The sequence below is a fragment of the Leucopleurus acutus genome, assembly GCF_964270905.1.
Source record: "Leucopleurus acutus genome assembly, chromosome: 20".
NCBI classification, from domain to species: Eukaryota; Metazoa; Chordata; class Mammalia; order Artiodactyla; family Delphinidae; genus Leucopleurus; species Leucopleurus acutus.
Window position 1 is genome coordinate 57,467,427 of NC_139162.1, and position 27,011 is coordinate 57,494,437.

The following is a 27,011-nucleotide window of genomic DNA, read 5'->3' on the forward strand; positions in this document are numbered from 1 at the left end:
GAATGCAAACTGATTACTGGGTCCAACAAATACACTTGACCCTTGAACAAAAGGGGTTGAACTGCCTAGGTCCACTTAAGGCAGGTTTTTTTCAATAGTAAATGCTATAGCACTGCACCACTTGGGGTTGTTTGAACCCCTCCCTGGATGCAGACCCGCCGATATGGAGGAATCTCAAATACTGATAAGACAAGCTGGGACGTGGGACCATTTGCTGCAGTGCTTGCACCTGGACAAACATCTCCAGCAACAAAATACAAAGAAACTGTAAGGGACTAAAAATAACTGCGTGCATGTGCAATTGGGGCAAATTATGAGCAACAAGACACAAAAAGACCAAAAACCCAACTGTCACTTCTGAGGAGCTGGGAACAGAAGCAGGGTACCAGGAGCAAAAACAAGGTACTGGGAGCAAAAACGGTACTGTGCATGCCCCCTGCACACAGCACCACCAAGGAGGTGGGCAGATTACCTAAGCCACCCCTCCAGCCCCACCCCTGGGCTCACCTCGGTTAAGGGCCCAGCCTGCCCCGCTTCAGGGAGCGAGCCAGCGAACCTGCTACTTGTTTTCTCCCTCCTGCTGCAGGAGTCCCAATAAAGCCTTACCTGAATTTCTCCTCAGGCCTCATATCAATTTCTATTGATTAGGGAGTCCAAGAATCCTGGTGGTTAACACTGAGGGCCAACCATAAGTTATATGCTGAAGGTCAGCACCCTTAAATACCACCCCCGCCCCATCCCGCTTGTTCAAGGATCAGCTGTGCTGTAGTAAGTACATGAGACAGGAGGGCTGAATGCAGCTGTGGTCCGTGCCCCCACTTCAAGTGGCCCGGGCAGTCCTGGGCTGGGGGAGGCAGGTGTATTGGGGGAGGGCACACAAGCCACAGGATACTGGGGGACAGAGGCACAAATTTCGGGGAGCTCCACAGTGGTGACCCTCACATAAGCGAGTGACTGAGGAGGACCCTGGGGAGCGGCCTGAATAGGACACGCCCTTCAAGCTGGGGCCAGTTGGGCTGCACGTGGTTCTGGAGTTTGCCAACTGCATAACGTACCCCGGCAGCTTCCTACGGTTGGTTTATATTCAGTCACACCTCCGTCACGTCACTGAGTTCGTTAAAGCAGTCACTCAGTCACGGATTTATATGTTTGCTCATTCATTCAGGCTTCTTGCATTACAGACTCTCCACACCCCTCCACCCTCTCTCCCCTTCCGGTTTCTGGCGCTCCCTCCTCTCGTGTCTTTCTGCCCCGGCTCCCGCCTTCCTGTCTCTGCGCCCTGCCCTCTCATTGGCCCAGCGCCTTAAGTCCCGCCCCGCAACCACGGGCGGGAGCTCTCATTCCTGTCTCTTCTATTGGGCACGCTGCCTAAGCCTCAGACATTTCAACCAGTGGGAGTCAACCAGGAACTACCCGCTCAGCCAATGGGGCCAGAGCACTAAGTATAAAGGGCCTGGCCCGCGTTGTCCAGGATCTTATCTAATTCAGTAGTGGGTCTGTGCGCAGGTGAGCCTCAGGGGAGCCCGCAGGCGGTGCCCGCCCAGTGACTGTCCCGAGGCTGCGTGGGAGCGGGTCGGGACTGGAAGAGCCTCAGCCTGAGGGTTACCTCCTTCCTGGACACCCAGCTCCTCAGGGCTCAGGAAGGCGTCCTCCTCACCACCATCTTGTCTAGTGAGCCTCCCGAAAACTGATGAAGTCGGGCAGTGCGCAGCCCGCAGGTGAAAGGGATAAGTACCAGGACCAGAGAAAGAGGGTTTAGAAGAAAGCCCTGGTGTCAGTTGTTGGGGGTGGGTGTGCACAGAAGAAAGTGTTGACGTCTCTTTTCTTTTTTCCGTAGCTGTAGCAGGTCAAACGATGCCCAGCATCCCAACCATGTGAGCGCTTTTGTTTTGTATCTGAAAAAGGAAGGGGAGTGGGACCGAGGGATGAAGAGCAAGCTCCACGTGTGAAGGTTGCCTCATGGGACTGACAGTTATTGACCAAACACCCTGACAGGGCCCTTGAGAAGGGAAAGGGGCCCAGGGAGGGTAAAGTGAAAGAGGAAGGCGAGCATGAAGTTTCCCTGACTCTCCACCCACCTCCGAAACGGAGACTCTTTTCCTTCTCTCCTATCAGGCGGCGCCTCACAATTGATGATTTTGAAATCGGGCGTCCTCTCGGCAAGGGAAAATTTGGGAATGTGTACCTGGCTCGGCTCAAGGAAAGCCATTTCATTGTGGCCCTGAAAGTCCTCTTCAAGTCCCAGATAGAGAAGGAAGGACTGGAACACCAGCTGCGCAGAGAAATTGAAATCCAGGCACATCTACAGTAAGGACAGTCTCTGTATGAGATTCCTGTTACAGGTTCTTTTTTTCACTTGTTCCTGTTTCCTCTTCCATCTCCGACATCTGAACTCATCATTTCCCCCAATACTACCCCCAAATAGGCCCTTTGCTTTCACCTTGAAGATTTTTTTTTTAACATCCTTATTGGAGTATAATTGCTTTATGAAGATTTTTTTCTCTGCAGTTCATTCCAGTTACACCATGTAAAGCTCCCTGTGTCAAACATCAGAATCTTGATGCCTGTTTCATTTTCCCCTCACAAACTTCCAGATCATGCTGTTACTATTCTGGTCCCAGCACAATTTGCCCCTTGTGTGACCAGTCACTTGTAATAGCATCATGAATTGGGCCTCAGGGAGGAGTCTTGACACTTCCTCCTTCTGTTGCGCAGACACCCCAATATCCTACGCCTGTACAACTACTTCCATGATGCACGCCGGATGTACCTGATTCTAGAATATGCTCCAAGGGGTGAGCTCTACAAGGAGCTGCAAAAGAGCCACACATTAGATGAACAGCGTACAGCCACGGTGAGGTGGGAGGCTGAGGGCTTGGGTTCATGAGTTTCCTATGGGCTGATGGGGGTCACTGCTTGTGGTGGTCATGAGTATCCAGATTGCTTTTTTCTTTATTTCTGAATTTCAGTCTATAAATTTTATATAATGACTCTTATATCCTACAACTTCACATTTGGATACCCTAATTACCCCCAGAATATTAATAAATTGTGTGTGTAAGTTTGGATTCTTTGGTTGTAAGCAACAGAATCTAAGTGTGCTACCTTATGGAAAGAAACATGAAAGGCTCTATGGCAGTTCACTGAATAAATGAGTGGAACTGACTTAGAAATAGGAAGCAAGAGATTTTTGGGGGGCTCCAGATGGGAAATCACAGCAATAATCATCCCATGGCCAGCTCCATTTCCAGACTGCTTTTTCTTTGCTCACACAGGTAATGGAGGAGTTGGCAGATGCTCTGACCTACTGCCATGAAAAGAAGGTGATTCATAGGGATATTAAGCCGGAGAACCTGCTGCTGGGGTTCAGGGGTGAGGTGAAGATTGCAGACTTTGGCTGGTCTGTGCACACCCCCTCTCTAAGGTAGGTCAGGTGGTGGCACCCTGGGTGCCGGTTAAGAATGATCCAGTTTGATTTATTTCACACGTAAGATCCAGATACAAGCCTAGGTTTGTATTTAAATACTACCTTTTTCAAATGCCTATATTTAATGTGTATTTGTAGACTGAAAGAATGTGGTTCAACCATTTAACAGAGATTAATCTCTGTTAACATATAACTTTACCAATAACTTTCCATGTAAATAAATTAAGAACCATTGCTCCATAATTCCAGAATTTTACTGTATGAATAAACCATAATTAATTTACTTCGTCCCTCTTGGTGTACCATCAGTTTGTTCCAAATCCTCCTTGTGAAAATATCCTGGATCGTGAGCTAAATAATTGTATGAAGAATTCTAAAATATGGAGGGACTTCCCTGGCGGTCCAGTGGTTAAGACTCTGTGCTTCCACTGCAGGGGGGCACGGGTTTGATCCCTGGTTGGAGAACTAAGATCCTGCATGACGTGCAGCACCTCCAAAAAAAAAAAAAAGTTCTAAAATATGGAGTTGGTGGATCCCAGTACTTGCCTTCTTCAAACCTTGATCTGTATTGAAATTTGGTGTTTCCAAATTCCTGTGCCTGGGAGAGGGCTGCCAGGATTTCCTAGGGTCTCCTGTCTCATTGAAAGCTGGGGAAGGAGTTTCCCTTATACTGATCCTCTGCTTAGTGCTCCTTTCTCTGCCCTCTAGGAGAAGGACAATGTGTGGGACACTGGACTACTTGCCCCCAGAAATGATTGAGGGGAGAACATACAATGAGAAGGTGGATCTATGGTGCATTGGAGTGCTCTGCTACGAGCTGCTGGTGGGAAATCCGCCCTTTGAGAGCCCCTCCCATAATGAGACCTACAGACGCATCCTCCAGGTGGGAAGGCCACACTCTGGGCATTCATGTGGGAGCTAGTCAGTGGGGGCTGGTGGGCCTGCGTAGCCCAGGGCACACACACAGATTGTCTGCTAAGATCTCGAACAGTGCCTTGAATGGACCAAGGAAATTAACCATACTTCCCTTTCTTCTGTGGCCTCATCAGGTAGATGTAAGGTTTCCCCCATCAATGCCTTTGGGGGCTCAGGACTTGATCTCCAAGCTTCTCAGATACCAGCCCTCGGAGCGGTTGCCCTTGGTCCAGATCTTGGAGCACCCATGGGTCCGGGCCCACTCTCGGAGGGTGCTTCCCCCATCTGCTCAAATGGTTTCCTGAGCCCTGTATACCCCTAATCCTTTGTGATTGCTCATGGAGCCCCCTTGGCTCTGGTATCTACTCTGTCTTTTGTTTCTTCTCTTTTAAGATGCATCTTGCTAATTAATAAAAGCTGAATCATTTTGTACCAGGTCTTTATAGTTGCATGAGTTGTTGTGTGATTGAGTAGAATCTTTATTTTATTTATTTATTTATTTTTGGTCGCACCACACAGCATGCGGGATCTTAGTTCCCCGACCAGGGATTGAACCCACACCCCCTGCAGTGGCAGCACAGAGTCTTACCAGGGAAGTCCCTAGAATCTTTATTTCTGTAGAAACTGTTTCCCATGAGAGCAGCCCAAAATGATGCCCTTCCTGGGCCGCAGGTTTTGTGACTTAACGACTCTTCTTGAAAACAAGTTACTACTTTATGCAAATAACCACCCTGGTGGTGCATAACCTACCACCTATCCCAGTGGCTCCTAGACTCAACTCACTTTCCCAATATTTTCAGGAGTATGTCATTTGTAAAACAGGACACTAATCAATCCAGAGGTCCATTCTCTTTATACTGACATCCAACATGGTGCCATCTTCAAGATAAAATGTTTCACTGCACATCAATGCCATCCAATTCTCAAATGAATTCACTAGCACTTACGCGGTGTTGTCATATTATTGCGTCAGGATAAATCATCCCTGATAATAAATGTATCTTCAACCTCTTCTGAAATCATGTGCTCTTCTTGCAGCAATTTTGGGAGTTTTCTTCCAACATTCCCCTACATCCTCCTGTTGCAGTTTTTTGTGGCAGCTGCTCCCTTCATTTACAATAAGCTTGACTGCACCAGAGTAAACATCCAGACTACTCAGCGAGGAGCTCAAACATGTTTTCTGATCATTTTGGGCATCTTTTTCACCACTGTGTCTCCTGACTAAAAACACTCCATTTAGAGTTTACCCTGTTAATGTTACTTCCACCACCATATCCTATACATTCTCCTCAATGTGAAATGTCCAGCAGATGCAGGACCACATTCCTATATGACCAGAACCACTAAGTAAATACAAGCTATTCAGCCACTCCACTCTAAGATGAACAGCCCTACCATTGCAGATCCATCATTTAAATGCTCCAAGGGAATTCCCTGGCGGGCCAGTGGTTGAAACTCCGCGCTTTCACTGTGTGCAACCAAAAAAAAAAAAAAATGCTCCAAGACATTGGCTCATAGTTTTTTCACCTGCACCTTCAGTGCTCCTTGGTTCCCCAAAGTTGTGTCCCCTGTGAAGAGGCGGGTCTGTTTCAGGGCTCTGGGTCTCTTAAGTCTTTTTTCTTTTTTTCTTTTTGCCGTGCCTTCCAGCTTGTGGGATCTTAATTCCCCCACCAGGGATCGAACCCAGGTCCCGGGCAGTGGAAGCGCGGAGTCCTAATCACTGGACTGCCAGGGAAGTACCCCTGGGCCTCCTAAGTCGTTTACATGGAGGAATAACGGCTCTGGAACGCGCTCCGAGGCCGGTTGTTTGTTAAGAAAAAACTACATTACCCAGAAGGCGGTGCACCGCGCGTCTGTAGCAGGCGCTGGACCAATGACGGCCCAGGGCGGGGGTATTTCCTGCGCAGGGGAGGGACTTCTGACCCCATTGGCTGTAGATGTCATTAGCGCGCGACTGTTCCGTCCACGCCAGCTGTGGGGAGGGGATAACAGTTCAGTGGCCGCTTCTAGTGCGGCTCTTCGCAAATGAGCAGAAAGGAGGCTAGGGCTCCCCTCCGCGCATTTGAGCGAGCGGAGAGCCTCCGCTCGATCGGCCACCCAGCCCAGGGCAGGGAACGGGTGGTGGTCGGCTGAGCCCGCGGTACCCGCCTCTGTCGCCGCCTCTACGGGCCCCGCTCTCGCCTCAGGGTCCCATGATGGCGTCGGCGTGGATGGACCCGACGCGGGTGAGTGGACCACGTTTCTGGCCTTGCTGCTTCTCTTCTGGTTCGGAGAGGGCTCCTGAGCAGGGTGGAAGTCAAGAGAGGCGCTAGACTTCTCTTTGCAGTTGTGTTTGTGTACGACCAGTGGAGCTGGCTCGTCACTGACTTTATTTCCAGTCTTAGAACATGCGAGACTGAATATGCAAATGGAAAATAGACCGCGTATAAAAATAGAACTTTGACAAACAACCTGACCCGTAATCCAGTCCCTTATCTACAATCAACAACCCAGGAGTCTAGCCCGGCCTAAGACTTGCCAGAAGCCAGATTCCTATCTCTAGAGACAGTCCAGGAAGAGAAACAGTGACTTATGTAACATCGGCCCCAAATGGCTAGGACTTGATTAATAATTGACCCTTTCCCTAATCCTTGTCCCCACTTCCAACTTAAAACCAACCAGAGAAAGCCATCCATATGTGCGCCCTTAAACAATCATAGAGGATGCTGTAGGATTACTTGCCGGAGAGTTTTGATTAATTAAACGTATATCATCTGGTAGTCAATGTTGAAGCCCTAGTTAATTTTAATATCCTTACCTACCTGCCCAAAATGTGCCCAGTAATATGAGTTTATCCAGTACCAGAAATGAGTAATATTGCAGGGTTCCTAGGTATGAACCAGTCAATTTATTAGGAATTTCTAGGTCTTTAATTGAAATATTAACTCAAGAAAGCTGTTAGGATGAAGCTAGAAAGCAGAGAGATGTGAGCACTGAAAGTGCAGGTGAAAAACCATGAGGCGATGTCTTGGAGCATTTAAATGATAGATCTGCATTGGTGGGGCTGTTCATCTGAGAGTGGAGTGGCTGGATTTTTTATATTTACTTAGTGGTTCTGGTCACATAGGGATGTGGTCCTGCATCTGCTGGACATTTCACATTGAGGAGAATGTATAGAATATGATGGTGGAAGTAACATTAACAAGGAAAACTCTGTATGGAGTGTGTTTAATCAGGAGATACTGGTGAAAACGATGGCTTAAGAGCTAGGGACTTAGTTGCTTTGAGACAACATAAAGCACTCAGCATGGGGACCAGCAGGTAGTAGGACCAGTGAAGCTCAGGTACTGCTGTTGTTAACGTTATTGATATTATCATCACTTACTCAGTCCTCTGACATCCTAGAGTCCTTTCTGTCTGCATCTCACAGTTCCAATGTCATTTCCATTGACTTGTGTCATTTTCCAATGGCTCCTGCGTAGTAGGCTCCTCTCTCTTACACTATAGGCGTACCTCGCTGTATTGTACTTCATAGATACTGTGTTTTTACGATTGAAGTTTTGTGGCAACCCTGCGTCCAGCAAGCGTTTCAGCATTCACTTACCTCGTGTCTCTGTGTCACATTTTGGTAGTTCTCACAATAGTTCAGACCCTCCACCCACAAAAAGATTACAGCTCACTTGAAGGCTCAAGATGATGGGTAGCATTTTTTAGAAATAAAGTACTTAAAAAAATTTTTTTTCCTTCTTGCTTTTCAGTTTATTCCTTTTTTAAAATTTTATTTTTATTGGAGTATAGTTGCTTTACAATACTGTGTTAGTTTATACTGTACAGCAAAGTGATTCAGCTATACATATACATATATCCCCTCTTTTTTGGATTTCCTTCTCATTTAGGTCACCACAGAGCATTGAGTAGAGTTCCCTGTGCTATACAGTAGGTGGCAATAAAGTACTTTTTTTTTTAATTTTTAATTTTTTGGCTCCGTTGGGTGTTCATTGCTGCGCACGGGCTTTCTTTAGTTGTGGCAAGCGGGGGCTACTCTTTGTTGCAGTGCGCGGGCTCCTCACTGCGGTGGCTTCTCTTGTTGTGGAGCATGGGCTCTAGGCGTGCGGGCTTCAGTAGTTGTGGCTCTCAGGCTCTAGAGTGCAGACTCAGTAGTTGTGGCACATGGGCTTGGTTGCTCCGCGGCATGTGGGATCTTCCCAGACCAGGGATCAAACCTGTGTCCCCTGCTTTGGCAGGTGGATTCATAACCACTGCGCCACCAGGGAAGTCCCTAAAGTAATTTTTAATTAAGGTGTCTACATTATTTTTTTAGACATAACGCTATCGTACACTTAATAGACTGCAGTATAGTGTAAATATAACTTTTATATGCTCCTGGAAACCAAAAAAATCATGTGACTGGCTTTATTGGAGTGGTCTGGAACCAAACCCCCAATATCTCCAAAGTATAGCTGTATTGTATTATGTCCAAAGCATTGTCCACTCCCCTTCAGCCCAGTGCAGAGGAAGTACCCAGTGATTAGGGCCTTGATCTTGCTGCACCTTTACCAGCGATGCAGAGACGGGCTCTGATCCCATCCAACCATCCCAAGGCTAATGCTACTATCTCTGTTTGACATTCCAGGTGTCTGTGACCTTCGATGATGTGGCTGTGACTTTTACCCAGGAGGAGTGGGGGCAGCTGGACCTGGATCAGAGGACCCTGTACCAGGAGGTGATGCTGGAAAACTGTGGGCTTCTGGTGTCTCTGGGTAAGGCCTTGCCACTTTGCCGTGCAGAGGACCTGCCACCTCCTTTATCCCAAACTCTGGCTCTGTCTTGGCTGGTCAAGACGGCCTCAGGAGCCCTTCCTCCCTTTTCCTCACAACTTCAGTCATTTTTGAGATTCATCTCTTCCTGCCTACTATCCCTGTGTCTCTTTGAATAAAGTTCCTTTTTGGCTCCTAGAAAATGATGGAAGGAAACAGGGGTGTTCTGCAGAGCCCAAAGGCAGAATTTCTTGTTGGGCCATATGATGGACTGATGTAGGAACTGGGAACCACCAGGATTATGCCCTGACTTCTGGATCTCCTGTCCCGGTTTTCCCTCTGGCTTTGTTCATGTCTCTGTCTTTTCAAAATGGCTTTTGTGCCTCAGCAAGTTTGTGACAGGAGTGGCTACCCCAGTCCCTGCTCTCTGGGGCCCCAAGATACCTTGTTTCTACTTTTTTGCATACTTATATTGTTTCTCTTTTTATCTTTCTCTGCTGCTGGGCTCCAGGGATGGAGGCAGTGCAGGAGTGGCCACCTGAGCCCATACTTCCCTGAGCCTCTACCGCAGTGCCCAGCACAGACTGGCCTCTGTCTGAGGTTCTTGTTTCACATTCCAGACAGGGAGCTGACTGGGTGGGACTGGTTGGCTCACGTATCCCCTGCAACCCAGTCCACAGGGCTGTGAGTGATGGGATGGTCTCCAGGAAGAGGGTGAGGCAGGTGGGGCCTCGGGAGGTTTTTGCCTTCAGTGCCAACAGGTATTGTTCTAAACCACAGGATCTCGGTTATGGGGCTTTTCTGTTCTCCTGTGCCTTCATGATTGTCTCTTGTTCCCTGAGTCCTGGCCAAGATCCAAGAGAGTGAAGCTGAGACAGTTGTGCTTCTCAGTACTTGGTTTTGTCCCCAGGAGACATTTGGAAGTCTGCAGCCACATTTGACTGTCACACCTGGGGTGTGGGTGGTCCCGGCATCTAGCAGGTTAGAGTCCAGAGATGCTGCTTACTACCTGAGGATGGACAAGACAGCCCCATTCAACAAAGGTTGATCCAGCCCACAAGGGCAAGAGAGCCGAGGTGGAGAAACAGCAGCCTGAGGATAATCACTTAGACCTCTCAGTTTGAGGGAAAGGAGAGCTGTAAATCCAGGGCTTAGGGTAAGACATGCCTGTTTTTAGAGAATTGGGATTGTATTCTGTGTTAATAAGAAGAGGTTACACAAAATTAGGAAACGTTTGACATATTTAGATACTTTATAATAAAATTTTAAAAATAAGAAGGTCCACTATCTGGCCCTGCTGACCCTTCACTCTCCTCCCCATGCTTTCCCTGAGCTCAGTCTGCTCTGATCACGCTGGTGTCTTGCTATTTCCTGTGCACATACTTAACGTACTTGCCTCGGGCCTCTGCAGTTGCTGTTCTCTATGCCTGGTGGGTGTGGGTGTGCTTGGGCTTTTCACATGGCTACCCCTTCTCAGCACAGTCACCACCTCCTCACCAGCTGTTTCCTGATCACGAAATCTCTTGGAGGCCCCTCCCCTGTCACAGTTGCTTTTTCCCGTCACCCTATTTATATCCTTGTAAGCCAGTGGTTCTCATTCAAGGATGATGTTGTCCCCCAGAGGACACATGACAATGTCTGGAGACATTTGGGTTGTCCCAACTGGGATGTAGATGCTACAGGCATCTATTGAGTGGAGACCTGGAACGCTTCTACACATCTTTATGCTGCACAGGACATACGTACTCCCTCCCCTTCTCCTCAACAAAGAATTGCCTGGATCTAAATGTCAGCTGAACAGAGGCTGAGAAACCCTGTTTCTGAAGGCTCACGGACACTTCACCAGGGACACTGAGAGACACCCCGAGGAAGCCATTCCTTTATTCTGTGTCCTCCCTGATTATGTAGTGAAAATCCGGGTTCAGTACTGAACACCTACCCCCACCCCAACTATTGCTAATTTCCCATTTTCAACAGAGGGAGCCCCGTCCCTGAGCAGCAGCATGAGCTCGCTGGCACTTAACCTCACCCTTTGGAGTTTTTTGTTGTTGTTGTTGTTTTGTTTGTTTTTTTTGGTACGCGGGCCTCTCACTGTTGTGGCCTCTCCCGTTGCGGAGCACAGGCTCCGGACGTGCAGGCTCAGAGGCCATGGCTCACGGGCCCAGCCGCTCTGCGGCATGTTGGATCTTCCCGGACCGGGGCATGAACCCGTGTCCCCTGCGTCGGCAGGCGGACTCTCAACCACTTCGCCACCAGGGAAGCCCCATCCTTTGGATTTTATTGCTGCCTTTTCAGGTTGACCTGCCATCGACTCAAGTGACTCTGGGTTTCTGTTTCCCGTTTATCAGAGCTAAACAGGATTCCCTTTTTGTTTTTATTGTTGTTGTTTTTGCGGTACGCGGGCCTCTCATTGTTGTGGCCTCTCCCATTGCGGAGCACAGGCTCCGGACGCGCAGGCTCAGCAGCCATGGCTCACGGGCCCAGCCGCTCCGCGGCATGTGGGGTCTTCCCGGGCCGGGGCACGAACCCGTGACCCCTGCATCAGCAGGCGGACTCTCAACCACTGCGCCACCAGGGAAGCCCAGGATTCCCTTTTGTTTTGTTTTGTTTTTACAATGAGGATTCCCTTTTTGAACGAATGTAAGAAAAATAAAAAGTGGGTCACTTTTAAGAAAAATATTAATGTTAATGCTAGTCACAGCTCACTCTGGTCATTGGAGGACTGACTGCCTATCAGGCCTGTTCCAGGCACGCATTTGATTCTCATGCTCTCCTGGTCCTTAGCAAAGTCAGGAAAACTCAGCTACTGCACTGAGTCTCATACAGCTGAACTTACCCAGTAAAGAACATACACTTTCATTGATGAAGCTTCCTCTGTGGGTTTATTTTAAGCAACAATCCTTTTATGAAATACTGATGAAAGTAGATGTTATTTGATGTTTCTATAAATGTCCGTGACCATACACCACTGTGTAGGATTCTCAATTTTATTATTTTCTAGTAGTTCGTGAAACGCTGAAATCTAGGGTCACTGAGTCTGCCCCACCCACCCCGGCCCCTGTTCCCAACGGGTGAATCTTCGTGCTCACATCCCTGCCTCACAACTGCCCTGCACTCGGTCTCAGGATGCTGGCCCCACTCAGGGGTGTTTGCTGTTTCCTCCTTAGTGTAGTGCTGGGGAGCCCAGGCTCCAGAGCCAGACTCTTATGTTCAGTCCCCACTCTGCTCCTTAAAACCTTGTGGTCCTGGGCAAATTACTGAAGCTGTCTGTGCCTTGGGGTGCTCGTTGGTAAAATGGGGTAAGATGGTATCTACTTGCCGGGGCCGTAGCAAGGGTACATGGCTAACTTATGGGAAGGGGTCAGAACTGTGCCTCGTGTGACCAGGTTACGTGCAGGTTAGCAGTTGAGAAGCTTGCTGCCGTCACTACCGTTGTTACTCCTCAGGGGTCTCATTATCCCCATGCCTGGATCCAGCACCTTCTGGAACACTGTTGTGTAGCCTTGTGGTAAAACAGCACACAGAGCAGAGATGGCTAGACCTGGGCTCCATATTGGCTCAGCCATTCACCAATTCTGGCCTCTTTGGCAAATCACATTATCTGCCTGAGCATGGTTTCTGTATGGTTTTTATCTATAAAATAGGGCTACTCACAGACATAGAACACAAACTTATGGTAAGCAAAGTTGGGGGGTGGGGTGTGAAGGATAAATTAGGAGTTTGGGATCAACAGATACACACTACCATATATAAAATAGATAAACAACAAGGTTCTACCGTATAGCACAAGGAACTATATATATTCAATATGTTATAATAACCTATAATGGAAAAGAATCTGAAAAAGTATATATGTGTATGTGTGTGTGTGTGTATATAAATACACTGAATCACTTTGCTGTACACCTGAAACTAATCTGACATTGTAAATGAACTATAATTTTTTAAAAAATGGTGCTGATCACAATATGTACTTGCTGGGAATGCTGTGAGGAAACCCTAGGATAGAATCCTCTGTGGCTGTGAGGAAACCCTAGGATAGAATCCTCTGTGGCCTATAGGAAGAACAATACAAAACTTTGCTTGGGTTCTAAAAAAAGAACTGGATCAATGAAGACACATAACTTGTTTTGAATGAAAAGAGTCAATTTTCTTTTTTTTTGGCTGCACGATACAGCTTGCGGGATCTTAGTTCCCCAGCAGGGATTGAACCCATTGCCCCCTGCAGTGGAAGCACGGAGTCCTAATCACTGGACCGCCAGGGAATTCCCAAGAGTCAGTATTTTAAATATGTTAGTTGTTTAAATTACTCCATAAATTTATTTCAATTTTGAAATGATGTAATGCATTTAAGTTGCTTGAACACAGTCCTTTTACTACGATTATACACTATATGTTAGTTTTTGACTTAGGAATAAAAACTCCATGGCAGTGTGGCATGTCTTTGGTTTCCAGTTCACAGTACAGCATTTTGTATATGCATGGGAGCAGCTTCATTCTGAGGTCTTGTCCACATCCTGAAGTCCCACACTAGATCGAGAGGTTTTCTTTGTTTTCACAGAAATCCTAGTGTCTTCTTCCTTTCTCCATGAACAGGGTGTCCTGTTCCCAGATCTGAGCTGATCTACCAACTGGAGCAGGGGCAGGAGCTGTGGACAGTGAAGAAAGACCTCTCCCGAAGCACCTGTCCAGGTAGGAGCCAAGGTTTGGGCAGCTGGGAGACCCTGCAGGGGAAGGTCGCTGGCCCTGGTTCCTTGGGGAAGTGTCTTGTTCGGGCCTCTGTGGTGGTCTGGAGGCCACGGAGCCCTTTGACCCCAGGTCCCTCTGTCCTCCTGGAGGATAGAGGTGCATGAGCTGAGATGTGTCTTGGGCTCCAGCTGCCTGGGCTTCAAGCTTCAAGCTGCCTGGGCTTCAAGCTGTCTTGGGCTCCAGCTGCCTGGGCTTCACCGATCACCAGCTCTGTGGCCCTAGTGAACTTCGGGATCTCCTTGTGTTTTTGTATATATAAGTTTGACTAAGTTAAATCTTAGCTGCCATGTCAGACAGACTCCAGCATCTTGGTGCTCAGCATATGGCAGCACTTGTTCTTTTTTTGTATTTCTTTCTTTCTTTTGCCATGCCTCGCAGCGTGCAGGATCTTAGTTCCCCGACCAGGGGTCGAACCTGTGACCCCTGCAGTGGAAGCTCGGAGTCTTAACCACTGGTCCACCAGGAATGTCCCTGGAAGCACTTTTTCTGAGGCACACCCGGTCCGTGTGACTGTGCATCACACAGCTGTTCAGGAACCCGGGTCCACTCTGCCGTCAGCATGTGGCTTGAAGGTTGTCCTGACCTCCTGCAGCAGGCAGAGGAGAGTGAGAGGGCAAGGAAGACTCGCACAAACACCAGCCCCCCCGCTTCCATTGATAGGCACTAGGCGCTTGGCCACAGTCGGGGGACGGGGCTGGGAGATGGGGCTGAGCCATGTGTCCAAGTGGAGGAGCAGATGGTTTGGCGAGTGTGGTCTGCTGCGCTCAGTCTGTTCCTGATAGTTGCTCCGTCCCCGGGTTGTTGGGGACGTGGTCATATAACGCGTTAAAGCATAAAACCGCTTAGCACAAGCGTCTGCGCCGCAGTCAGTGGCTCGTGGGAAGTAAGCCGTTGGTGTCATTCATGTCCCTGTATTGTAATGAGTAATGCATCTCACGTTTCCCTCTGACCTCTGAGGAAAAGGACCTTCCTTCCTCTCCCAGCTCCTCTCCAGCTCTCTTCTGCCTCCCCTTTCCCACCCTGTCCGTCCAGACACTCAAGAAGCCTTCCCTTGTTGCATGTCTCCCTACTCCTCCTGTTTGGTAAAACCTGACGGTGACATTTGTCCTGCTGTGCCCCACATCTGGGCTGCTGAGGGCACTGGGGCCGCCGTGTGTGGTGATGGAGCCCATGCAGAGTCGTGCTCTTTCCCTCCTAGTCCCTCGGGCGGCCCCACCAGCCTGCGAGTGTCTGTGTGCAGCCCGTCGACAGCCCCTCAGAGAGGCAGTTCCGAGCCTCTGCCCTCTGCTCTCTGCCCTTCTCCACCTGAATATCTCAGAGGCACCCAGTCAACATGCCTGGCAAGGAACCCGTTACGATGCTCACTCCTTCCTCTCCCAAGTTAGAGTGCACGGTCCTGCCGTCTAGGCAGGTTGGAGACTGGATACAGCCCCAGAGACTGTATCCTCACCCCTCCATCTCTATCGGCCCCCATATCCGGCTGCCTCCCACATCCCGTCCATTTTACATCATGTACATCTCCTGAATCTGTCACTTCTACCACCTCCCATCAGATCTGTCCCCACATTCTGAGTCCAAGCTCTCATCATCTTTTCCTTGCAGGATGCTAGTAGTTCCCCTAACTGGTCTTTACATCTGCTTTATGCCTCTGGTCAGCTCTCTGTCCTGCATGAGCTACCCCAGGTGTAGCCACAGATGCCTCAGCATGTGACCACTAATGTGTCAGCAAGTTTTCATGTTGAAAGTAAAGTCTGCCTCATATTGCTTGATCTTCAGCCCTTCCACACTCATTTGGACTCTCTTAACCTGTAGCTTCTCTTTTCACCTAGTTGAAGAGGTCTTGCCCCTGGGCATGGCCAGTTCCGACATCAGAATCTGGAAAATAGCTTTTCATGAAAGTGCCTTCATCACTTATATTCTGCTTGTTTTATAACTTTATCCTTTTCTCTGCTCAAAGTAAAAATATGCTGAAGTTCCTTACAGTGAAGAAAATAAATTAAAAATATTCCTGTCTCACACTGTATTCATCCATTGTCTGTAGCATTTAATTGTTCACATTTTTTCACTCTCACAGTGCTGCCAAGAACATTTGTATATATTGGTCATCTTGCTCATGTTTAGGCTGTCTTTTAATGTTTCTTAGAGTGAAATTGTTGGATTATAGGCTGTGCAAATTCTCAAGTTTACAAGATAATTCCTGTTATGTTCTAAAGGGGCTAAACCAATTACACTTCCACCAGGAAAGAATGGAGGTTTCTTCAACCCATACCTTGACCAATACCTGGTATTATAAGGCTCTTCAATTTTTGACAATCAAGTGAATACAGAATTGTATCCCACATGGTTTTGATTTGCTTTTCCTTTGTTCATAAGGAACTTTAGCACCTTATCGTATGATTGTGAGTCAATCTATGAATTAAGTTTTCTTCTTTGAAATGTCATTTCATGATAAACATCTATTTTATTCTATTGACTTGTTTGCATTTTCTTGTGTTTTAACAAATTTATTTATTTTTGGCTGCGTTGGGTCTTTGTTGCTGCGTGCAGGCTTTCTCTAGTTGCGGCGAGCAGGGGCTACTCTTTATTGTGGTGTGTGGCCTTCTGATTGCGGTGGCTTCTCTTGTTGTGGAGCACAAGTTCTAGGTGTGCGGGCTTCAGTAGTTGAGGCACGCAGGCTCAGTAGTTATGGCTTGTGGCCTCTAGAGTACAGCCTCAATAGTTGTGGCACACAGGCTTAGTGGCTATGTGGCATGTGGGATCTTCCCAGACCAGGGCTCGAACCCGTGTCCCCTGTGTTGGCAGGCAGACTGTGCCACCAGGGAAGCCCTGCATTTTCTTTCTGATTTGTAGGGATTCTTTGTGCATTACTCATGTTATCTTTTTTTGTGGGTATGGTAAAATGCAGATAGTGTAAAATATATCATCTTAGCCATTTTTAAGTATACATTGAGTGGTATTAAATAGAGTCATAATGTCGTGCAGCTATCACCACCAGCCTTCTCCATAACTCTTCATCATTTGAAACTCTGTGCCCATTATACGGTAATCCCCCTATGTCCCTACCATGCCCTGCCCCTGGCAACCACAATCTTTCTGTGTCCGTGATTTTTGACTACTCTATGTACCTCATGTAAATGGAGTCACACACTATTTTGTGTGTGTGACTGGCTTATTTCACTCAACATAACGTCCTCAAGGTTTATCCATGTTGTAGCATGTGTTAAAATGTCATTCCCTTTTAAGGCTCAGTAATATTCTTGTGTGTGTGTGTGTGTGTGTGTCTCAGTCTCACATTTTACTTATCCATTCATCCCTTGGTGGAAACTTGGGTTGCTTCTATGTTTTAGCTATTGTGAATGATGCTGCTGTGAACATGGGTGTACAAATGTCTTTGAGACCCTGATTTCAATTCTTTTGAATTGAAAGAATTCATATAACAAGAAATGGAATTACTGAATCATGTAGTATCAATATTTCCATTTTTAATTTTCTGAGGAACTGCCATACTGTTTTCCACAGTCTGTGCCAATTTGCATTCCTACCAACAGTGCACAAGAGTTTCAGTTTCTCCACATCTTCACCAACATTTGTTATTCTGTTTTTTCCAATAATAGCTGTCCTAATGGTTGTGAGATGGTATCTCATTATAGTTTTGATTTTCATTTCCCTAATGATTAGTGATGTTGAACATCTTTTCTTGTGCTTGTTAGCCATTTGTATATCTTTGAAGAAATGTCTATTCAAGTCCTTTGCCCATTTTTGTATCAGGCTGTTTTTTTGTTTTGTTAAGTTTGAGTTCTCTGTATATTCTGATTATTAATCCCTTTTCAGATCTATGATTTGCAAATATTTTGTCACATTCTTTGGATTATCTTTTTACTCCGTTGGTAGTGTCTTTTTTTTTTTTTTTTTTTTTTTTTTTTGCGGCACGCAGGCCTCTCACTGCTGTGGCCTCTCCCATTGCGGACACAGGCTCCGGACACGCAGGCTCAGCGGCCATGGCTCACGGGCCCAGCCGCTCTGCGGCATGTGGGATCATCCCGGACCGGGGCACGAACCCGTGTCCCCTGCCTCGGCAGGCGGACTCTCAACCGCTGCGCCACCAGGGAAGCCCCGTTGGTAGTGTCTTGATCACAAATTTTCCTAATTTTCATGAACTACAATTTTTCTATTTTTTCTTGTGTTGCCTGTGCCTTTGGTGTCATATCTGAGAAATGTTTGCCAAATCCAGTGCCATGCCACATTTGCCCTATGTTTTCTTCTCTCCATTTTTTTTAAAAATAAATTTATTTATTTTATTTTTGGCTGCGTTGGGTCTTTGTTGCTGTTCATGGGCTTTTCTCTAGTTGCGGTGAGCGGGGGCTACTCCTCGTTGCGGAGCACGGGCTCTAGGCATGCCAGCTCAGTAGTTGTGTCTCACAGGCTCTAGAGCGCAGGCTCAGCAGTTGTGGCGCATGGGGGCCCAGCCGCTCTGCGGCATGTTGGATCCTCCCGGACCAGGGCTCGAACCCATGTCCCCTGCACTGGCAGGCGGACTCCCAACCACTGCACCACCAAGGAAGTACCTTCTCTCCATTTTGAGTCAATTTTTGTATATGATGTTAGATAAGGGTCCAATTTCATTCTTTTGCATGTAGGTATTCAGTTTTCCCGGCACCATTTGTTGTAAACACTGTCTTTTCCCCCGTTTAATGGTTTTGGCACCCTTGTCAAAAATCATTTCATGATATATGTGAGGGTTTATTTCTGGGCTGTCGATTCTATTCCCTTGGTCTATTTGATTTTATGCCAGTAGCACACTGTATTTGATCATTGTAGTTTTGTAGTAAGTTTTGAAATCGGGAATTTTCTGTTCTTCAACTTTGTTCTTCTTTTTCAAGAGTGTTTTGGCTATTCACGGTCTCTTCAGATGCACTATAGATTTTAGGGGGGATTTGTTTTTATTTCTGCAAAAAATTTTGCTGGAGGACTTCCCTGGCAGTCCAGTGGTTAAGTCTCTGGGCTTCCAATGCAGGGGGCGCAGGTTTGATCCCCGGTCATCGGGGAACTAAGATCCCCCATGCCATGCGGTGCAGCCAAAAGATTAAAAAAAAAATGTTGCTGGGATTTTGATAGGGATTGCATTGAATCTGTAGATCACTTTGGGTAGTATTGATATCTTAACAATACTAGGTTTCCAAATTGGGAACATGGTATGTGTTTCTGTTTATTTACATCATCTTTAACTCTTTTAGCAATGTTTTGTAGTTTTCATTGTGCAAGTGTTTCACTTCGTTGATTAATTCCTAAGTATTCTTTCTCATGCTATTGTAAATAGAACTGTTTTGTAATTTCATTTTCAGATTGTTCATTATTCATGTATATAAATGCAACTGATTTTTGTGTGTTGACTTTGTATCCTGCTACTTTGCTGAACTCATTTATTCAGCAGTTATTTTGTGACGTTTTTGTGGTTTTTACATGTAATAAACTACCATCTGCAAGCAAAGATAATTTTACCTCTTCCTTTCCAGTTTGGATGCTTTTGATTTCTCTTTCTTGCCAATTGCTCTGTCTAGAACTTCCAGTATTGTGTTGAATAGAAGTGGTGAAAATAGATGTCCTTAACTTGTTTCAGATCTTAGAGGAAAAGCTTTCAGACTTTCATCATTGATTTTTTTTTTTTATCATGAATTTCGTCAAAGACTTTTACTGCATCATTTGAGATTATCATGTGGACTTTTTCCTTCATTCTGTTAATGTGATGTGTTAACGCTGATCAATTTTCATATGTTGAACTGTCCTTACGTTACAGGAATAAACTGCATTTGGTCATGGTGTATATTCCTTTCGATATGTTGCTGAATTCGTTTTGCTAATATTTTGTTCAAGATTTTTGCATCAGTGTTCATAAAGGATATTGCTCTGTAGTTTTCTTGTAGTGTACTTGGCTTTGCTATTAGGGTAATGCTTGTCTCAGAATGAGTTTAAAAGTGTTTTGTCCACTTTAGTTTTCTGGAAGAGTTTGAGGATTGGTCTTAGTTCTTCTTAAAAAATGTTTGGTTAGAACTCACCAGTGAAGCCATCAAGTCCAAGATTTTTCTTTGTTGGGAGAATTTTATTATTAATTCAATCCCTTTTTAGTTATAGGTCTATTCAGATTTTCTATTTCTCCATGATCTGGTCTTCACAGGTTTTGTGTTTCTAGGAATATGTTCATTTCATCTAGGTTTTCCAATTTGTTGGTGTATAGTTCTTCACAGTATTCTCTTATACTCTGTTTTGATTTCTATAGAATCAAAAGTAATATCCCCACTTTCATCCCGGATTTTAGTATTTTGAATCTTTTTTTTTTCTTGGTTCATCTAGCTAAAGGTTTGTCAATTTTGTTGATCTTTGCAAATAACTAACTTTTTGTTTCACTGATTTTTCTCTATTTTTTTATTCTCTGCACTATTTACCTTTTTAAAAATATTCGTTTGTTTATTTAACTGGCCACAGAATGCAGGATCTTAGTTCCCCGACCAGGGATCAAACCCGTGCCCCCTGCATTGGGGGCGCAGAGTCTTAACCACTGGACTGCCAGGGAAGTCCTCTGTATTATTTATCTTTAATCTTTCATATTCCCTACTGCTAGGTATGGGTTTAGTTTGCTTTTCTTTTCCTACTTAATTATGTTGTTAGGTTGTTGATTTGAGGTCTTTTTTTTTTACTGGAAGCATCTATAGCTACAACTCTCCCTCTTAACACTGCTTTCTCTGCATCCTGTAAGTTTTGGTATGTTAAGTTTTTGTTTTCATTAGACACAAATCATACTTTGTATGATATCTTTTTTTTTTTTTTTTGTGATACACGGGCCTCTCACTGTTGTGGCCTCTCCCGCTGCAGAGCACAGGCTCCAGACGCACAGGCCCAGTGGTCATGGCCCACGGGCCCAGCCGCTCTGCGGCATGTGGGATTGTCCCGGACCGGGACACGAACCCGTGTCCCCTACATCGGCAGGTGGACTCTCAACCACTGCGCCACCAGGGAAGCCCTGTATGATATCTTTTTAAATCTGTTGAGACTTAATTTGTGGCCTAACCTATGGTCTGCCCTGGAAAATGTCCCATGTACACTTGAGAAGAATGTGTATGCTATTGTTGTTGGGTAAAATGTTCTGTATGTATCTGTTAGATCTAGTTGGTTTATTACGTTATTTAAGTCCTCTGTTTCTTTACTTATCTTTTGTCTGGTTGTTCTCTCCATTATTGAGAATGGGACGTTGAAGTTTCCATCTGTTGTTGTAGTGCTCTTTCTCCCTTCCATTCTGTCATTCTTTGTTTCATGTATTTTGATCTTCTGTCATTATGTAAATGTTTACAATTGTAATATCTTCTTGCTGTATTATACCTTTTATTTATATAATGTCCTTCATTGTCACTTGTAATCTTTTTTGATTTAAAGCCTATCTTGTCTGATTTTAATATAGAAACCTCTGCTCTCTTTTGGTTAGTATTTGCATGGAATATCTTTTTCCATCCTCTGACTTTCAATCTGTTTGTGTCTTTGGATCTAAAGTGAGTCTCTTTTGGAAAGCATATAGTTGGATCTTGTGGGTTTTTGTAAGAAATTAATATTTATTTATTTATTTTTGGCTACGTGGGGTCTTAGTTGTGGCACATGGGATCTTTTGCTGCAGCACGTGGGCTCTTTGTTGCAATGTGTGGCCTTCTCTCTAGTTGTGGTACATGAGTTCCAGAGCTCGCGGGCTCAGTAGTTGTAGCACATGGGCTCTGTAGTAGAGTGCGTGGGCTGTGTAGTTGCGACATGTGGGCTCTCTAGTTCTGGCGTGCAGGCTCAGTAGTTGCAGTGCCAGGGCTTAGTTGCCCCAAGGCATGTGGGATCTTAGTTCCTTAGACCAAGGATCGAACCCGTGTCGCCTACATTGGAAGGCAGATTCTTAACCACTGGATCACCAAGGAAGTCTCTGGATCATGTGTTTTTATCAATTCTGATAATCTCTGTCTTTTAATTGAAGAGTTTAATCCATTTACATTTAAAGTAATTGCTGATATGGAGAGACTTCTGTCATTTTGATATTTGATTTCTATATGCATTATAGCTTTTTTCTTTCTCATTTCCTGTGTTATAGTCTTGTGTTGATATTTTGTAGTGAAACATTTAAATTCCTTTTTGGAATTACTTTAAATTCTATAGCTATTTGTGGTTACCATGGGAATGACATCTAACATATTAAAGTTTTAACACTAATTTGATTTTATACCAGCTTAACTTCAGTAACAAACAAAAATCCTTTACAGCTCTGTCATCTCTTCTTTCAGTTTTTCGTGTCACAAAGTTACATCTTTATATATTGTATGCCTAGAAACTTAAGCTACTAATTCTTTTGAATGCATTAGTCTCTTAAATTATGTAGGAAACTACACATGGAGTTATAAACTAAAGTTACAATAATAGTAGTCTTTAGATTAACAATTTTAAAAAGTCTTCTAAACCATGTAAAAACAAAAAGTGGAGTTACACGGGACTTCCCTGGTGGCACAGTGGTTAAGAATCCACCTGCCAATGCAGGGGACAAGGGTTCGAGCCCTGATCCGGGAGGATCCCACATGCTGCGGAGCCATTAAGCCCGTGTGCCACAGCTACTGAGCCCGCTTGCCACAACTACTGAAGCCTGCGTGCCTAGAGCCCCTGCTCCACAACAAGAGGAGCCACTAAAATGAGAAGCCCATGCACCGCAACAAAGAGTAGCCCCCCCTCGCCACTAGAGAAAGCCCGTGTGCAGCAACAAAGACCCAACACAGCCATAAATAAATGAATAAATATACACACACATACACACACACACAAACACACACACACACACATATATATATTTTTAAAAAGTGGAGTTACAAAGTAATACTTTTTATAATTGCCCATGTATTTACCTTTATCAGGATCTCTATTTCTTGGTATAGCTTTGAATTACTGTCTAGTGTCCTTACATTTCACCCTGGAAGAATTTTCCCTTAAGAATTTCTTACAGAGCAGATCTAGTGGTAACAAACTCCTTTAGCCTTCATATATAGGAATGTCTTAATTTCTTCCTCACTTTTTTTTTTTTTTTTTTGGGCCGTGCTGAGCTGCATGTGAGATTTTAATTCCCTGACAAACCCGCACCCCCTGCCCTGGAAGCATGGAGTCTTAACCACTCGACCACCAGGGAAGTCCCTCTTCCCCCCTCTGAAGGACAGCTTTGCCAGATACAGGATTCTTACTTGACACTTTTTGTTCGTTTTACACTTGAATATATTGAACCACTGCTTTCTGGCCTCCCAAGTTTCTGATGAGAAATCTGCTGATAATCTTATTGAGTGCCCCTTGTATGTAACAAGTTGCTTCATGCTTGCTATACTCTATCTTTGGCTTTCAAAAGTTTGATTGTAATTTTCTCAGTGTGAGTCTCTTTATTTTTCTTGGAATTCATTGAGCTTCTTGGATGTTTCATCAAATTTGGGAAGTTTTCCGCTATTTCTTCAAATATTCTCTCTGACCCTTTCTCTCTCCTCTTTCTGGGACTTCCCTAATGAGTATGTTGATTCATTGGGTGTATCACAGGTTCCTTAGGCTCTACTCACTATCTTTCAATCTTTTCTTTTTTTCTGTTTCTTAGACTCAATATTTTCCATTGTCCTGTCTTCAAGTTTGCAGATTATTTCTTCTTCCTGCTCAAATTTTTCTTTGAATCCCTCTAATGAGTTTTTCATTTTAGTTACTGAACTTGTTGCTCCTGAATTTCTTTTCTCTTTTTTTGTTTGCCGCGCCACATGGCTTGTGGGATCTTAGTTCCCTGACCAGGGATCGAACCTGGGCCCCCTACAGTGAGAGCATGGACTCCTAACCACTGGACCACCAGGGAATTCCCTTTTTTCATTTCTTTTTAGGTTTTTTTTTTGTATTGATGTTTCCATTTTGTTTTTACTTAGTTTTCTTGACTTTCTCTGTGTCTTCCTTTAGCTCCTTGAGCTTTTTTAAGATGGTTGTTGTAAATTCTTTGTCCAATAGGTTTGCATCAGATGTTTTTTAGGAACAGATTTTGGAGAGGTTCCAAACATAAGCTACTATGTCCTCAGACTTGTTAGCCTCCTGGCATTGATGTATGGCAATATATGCATGAAATGTTGCCAACCTAAGAATTTCACCAAGTCTCATTACATAAGCACAACTGATTAAATCAGTGCCTGTATGACTCAGTCTCCTGCCCTCCTTCTGTTTCTGGAGGTCTAGTTGTTATCTTATGGCTTAAAACCCCAACCTTCTGATCACATAGTTGGGCTTTCAGGCTTTGCACTGAGTCATCTCTTCACCATGAACTCTCTGTGAGCCCAGATGAGTTACTTATTTGCATAACTATCCAGTCTGGAATTGACCATGTCTTTTTCCAGCCCCCTGTCCTCTCACCCAGCTAGTTCTCTGGGTCTCCCTTGCAAGGTGTCAACAGTCCAAGGATCAGGAAAGAAAGAAATTGTTATCCTGGGATTCAGAGGTCGGGAAACGTGGCAGACACAGAGACACTATTTCCATCTTCATTTTTTTCACTGAAATACTGATTTTCTTTCTTCCATGTTGGCATTATTAACAGATCTTTTTGTGTATTGAATTTCTTTCAGGTGACAAAGGAAAGCCCAAGACCACAGAACCTACCACTTGTGAGCCAGCCCTGTCTGAGGGAGTCTTATTCCAGCAACAACTAATACAAAGAGTTTCAGAGGACTCCCAGTTGGGCCAAATCAATGATCAGGAAGGGTCACTGGAAATGCAAGAAGGATACTTGAGACCAGAGATAGAACCCCAGAAGGGCAAGCTCCCTGGGAAACCAAGCTCTGAATATGGCAGCTTAGGGACACCTGGTGGTGTGTGTTCAAAGATTGTAGAGGAGCCAGTTCCTCCAGGAGGTGCTGTCTATGACCATGACTCATGTGGATCTGGTAATGATCTCATGATTCAGGAAGAGGAAAGTATTTTTAAATGCAACGAATGTGGGAAAATTTTTAATAAGAAACGCCTCCTTGCTCGACATGAGAGGATTCACTCTGGAGTGAAGCCCTATGAATGCACAGAGTGTGGGAAAACCTTTAGTAAGAGCACTTATCTCCTTCAACACCACATGGTCCACACCGGGGAGAAGCCCTATAAGTGCATGGAGTGTGGCAAGGCCTTCAACCGCAAGTCACACCTTACACAACACCAGCGGATTCACAGTGGAGAAAAGCCTTATAAATGCAATGAATGTGGAAAGGCCTTCACCCACCGCTCCACTTTTGTTTTGCATAACAGGAGCCACACTGGAGAAAAACCCTTTGTGTGCAAAGAATGTGGAAAAGCCTTCCGAGATAGGCCAGGTTTCATTCGACACTACATTATCCACAGTGGTGAGAATCCGTATGAGTGCTTTGAATGTGGCAAGGTCTTTAAACACAGGTCATACCTCATGTGGCACCAGCAGATTCACACTGGGGAGAAGCCCTATGAATGCAGTGAATGTGGGAAAGCCTTCTGTGAGAGCGCAGCCCTCATTCACCACTATGTCATCCACACTGGGGAGAAGCCCTTTGAGTGCCTCGAGTGTGGGAAGGCCTTCAACCACAGGTCATACCTCAAGAGGCACCAGCGGATTCACACTGGGGAGAAGCCCTATGTGTGCACTGAATGTGGAAAGGCCTTCACCCACTGCTCCACTTTTATCTTGCATAAACGGGCCCACACTGGAGAGAAACCTTTTGAGTGCAAAGAATGTGGGAAAGCCTTTAGCAATCGGGCAGACCTCATTCGGCACTTCAGCATCCACACTGGAGAGAAGCCCTACGAGTGCATGGAGTGTGGGAAGGCGTTTAACCGCAGGTCAGGCCTCACCAGGCACCAGCGGATTCACAGTGGAGAGAAGCCCTATGAATGCCTCGAGTGTGGGAAAACCTTCTGCTGGAGCACAAACCTCATTCGACACTCCATCATCCACACTGGAGAGAAGCCCTATGAGTGCAGTGAGTGTGGAAAGGCCTTCAGTCGCAGCTCATCCCTCACTCAGCATCAGAGGGTTCATACTGGGAGAAACCCTGTCAGCGTGACAGATGTGGGAAGAACCTTCACAAGTGGGCAATCCTCAGTCAATCTTCAAGAACTCCTATTGGGGAAAGACTTTTTGCATGTAACCACTGAGGAAAATCTTTTGCCAGAGGAAACATCTTACTCAGAATCTGATCATTCATACCAAAGAGAAACACCACAATTTTCTTCCCTGTGAAAATACCTATTGCAGGATATCAGTTGTCATTTAAAGAGTCATATTGGAAATTGACCCAACCTAGAGCCTTACTCTACATCTGAGAATTCATCAAAGAGAGAGACCCAGTGGTTATTATGCACTTAGGAAAACCTTCAGCTACATCTTTCTTCTTAGTTTACACTTCAGTGTTATCTCAGGAATTTTTTTAAAAAAGAAGGGAGAGACTTAAAATAGAAAATGAACTACAAAATGTTTCTTTCAGACTTCCTTGCCAAGCTATGGCACTTTGTCATTGATTCCTTAGTTAATTGGCAGGAGGATAGTTTTGTTTCCATGGTAAAGAACCTAGACTCTATGTGTCTTGTATATACATTCATTGCTATCCAGTTTAAAGAGAGTTAGACAGGTCTGAAAACTTTCATTGAACATCTCCTTTGTTCTAAAACATTGTCTCTATTCTTAAGACCTTAATTTTTTGGTTTGAGCCATCAAATGCCTTTATATTTAAGGAGATAAGAATACACATATGAATGGGCACGTTCTGTTGACCCATTTTAGACTATTTAGGCTTTGATTCTTTAAAAACAAACCTTTTCTTCATGTGGTTTTAAAGACCTAATACTCAGACTTTTTCTTGGTCCTGTACTATTATTGGTTTACTAATTGCTCTAGTTATGTGGTAAATCTTTTAATCGGGTAAAGTGAGTCCTCTGTCTTCAGTCTTCTTATTTAAAACTGATTAACATTCCTCGTTACTTTGAATTTCCATGTAAAATTTTGGATAAGCTTGTCTGTTTTTACCAGAAAAAAAAGCTGTATTGAATTTTGATAGAAATTAAGTTAAATTGGTAGATTTATTTGTTGAGAGTTGGCATCTTTGCTGTTTTTTTTTTTTCTTTGCTGTTTTGAGTCTTCCAATTCATGAAAACATTATGTC

The 27,011-nt window shown here is 45.0% G+C and overlaps 2 protein-coding genes across 3 annotated transcripts; both read left to right on the top strand.

The window, feature by feature from the left end:
- The first annotated feature begins 1,499 nt into the window (after positions 1 to 1,499).
- Positions 1,500 to 4,750, top strand: AURKC (aurora kinase C). The gene is made up of 7 exons (XM_082862147.1): positions 1,500 to 1,718; positions 1,838 to 1,874; positions 2,116 to 2,307; positions 2,716 to 2,854; positions 3,276 to 3,424; positions 4,136 to 4,310; positions 4,477 to 4,750. The coding sequence occupies exons 1-7, from the start codon at positions 1,691 to 1,693 to the stop codon at positions 4,645 to 4,647; spliced, it is 891 nt and encodes a 296-aa protein (XP_082718273.1). The 5' UTR covers positions 1,500 to 1,690; the 3' UTR covers positions 4,648 to 4,750.
- Positions 4,751 to 6,304: 1,554 nt separating this feature from the next.
- On the top strand, positions 6,305 to 26,955 carry LOC309976744 (uncharacterized protein). Of its 2 annotated transcripts, XM_082862503.1 has the most exons (4): positions 6,305 to 6,567; positions 8,955 to 9,081; positions 13,675 to 13,770; positions 24,462 to 26,955. In XM_082862503.1, exons 1-4 carry the CDS (start codon positions 6,535 to 6,537, stop codon positions 26,090 to 26,092), a joined length of 1,887 nt encoding a protein of 628 aa, XP_082718629.1. In that variant the 5' UTR covers positions 6,305 to 6,534; the 3' UTR covers positions 26,093 to 26,955. The 2 variants fall into 2 exon arrangements, with proteins under 2 accessions (XP_082718629.1, XP_082718630.1); XM_082862504.1 differs by lacking the exon at positions 13,675 to 13,770.
- The last annotated feature ends 56 nt before the right edge of the window (positions 26,956 to 27,011 follow it).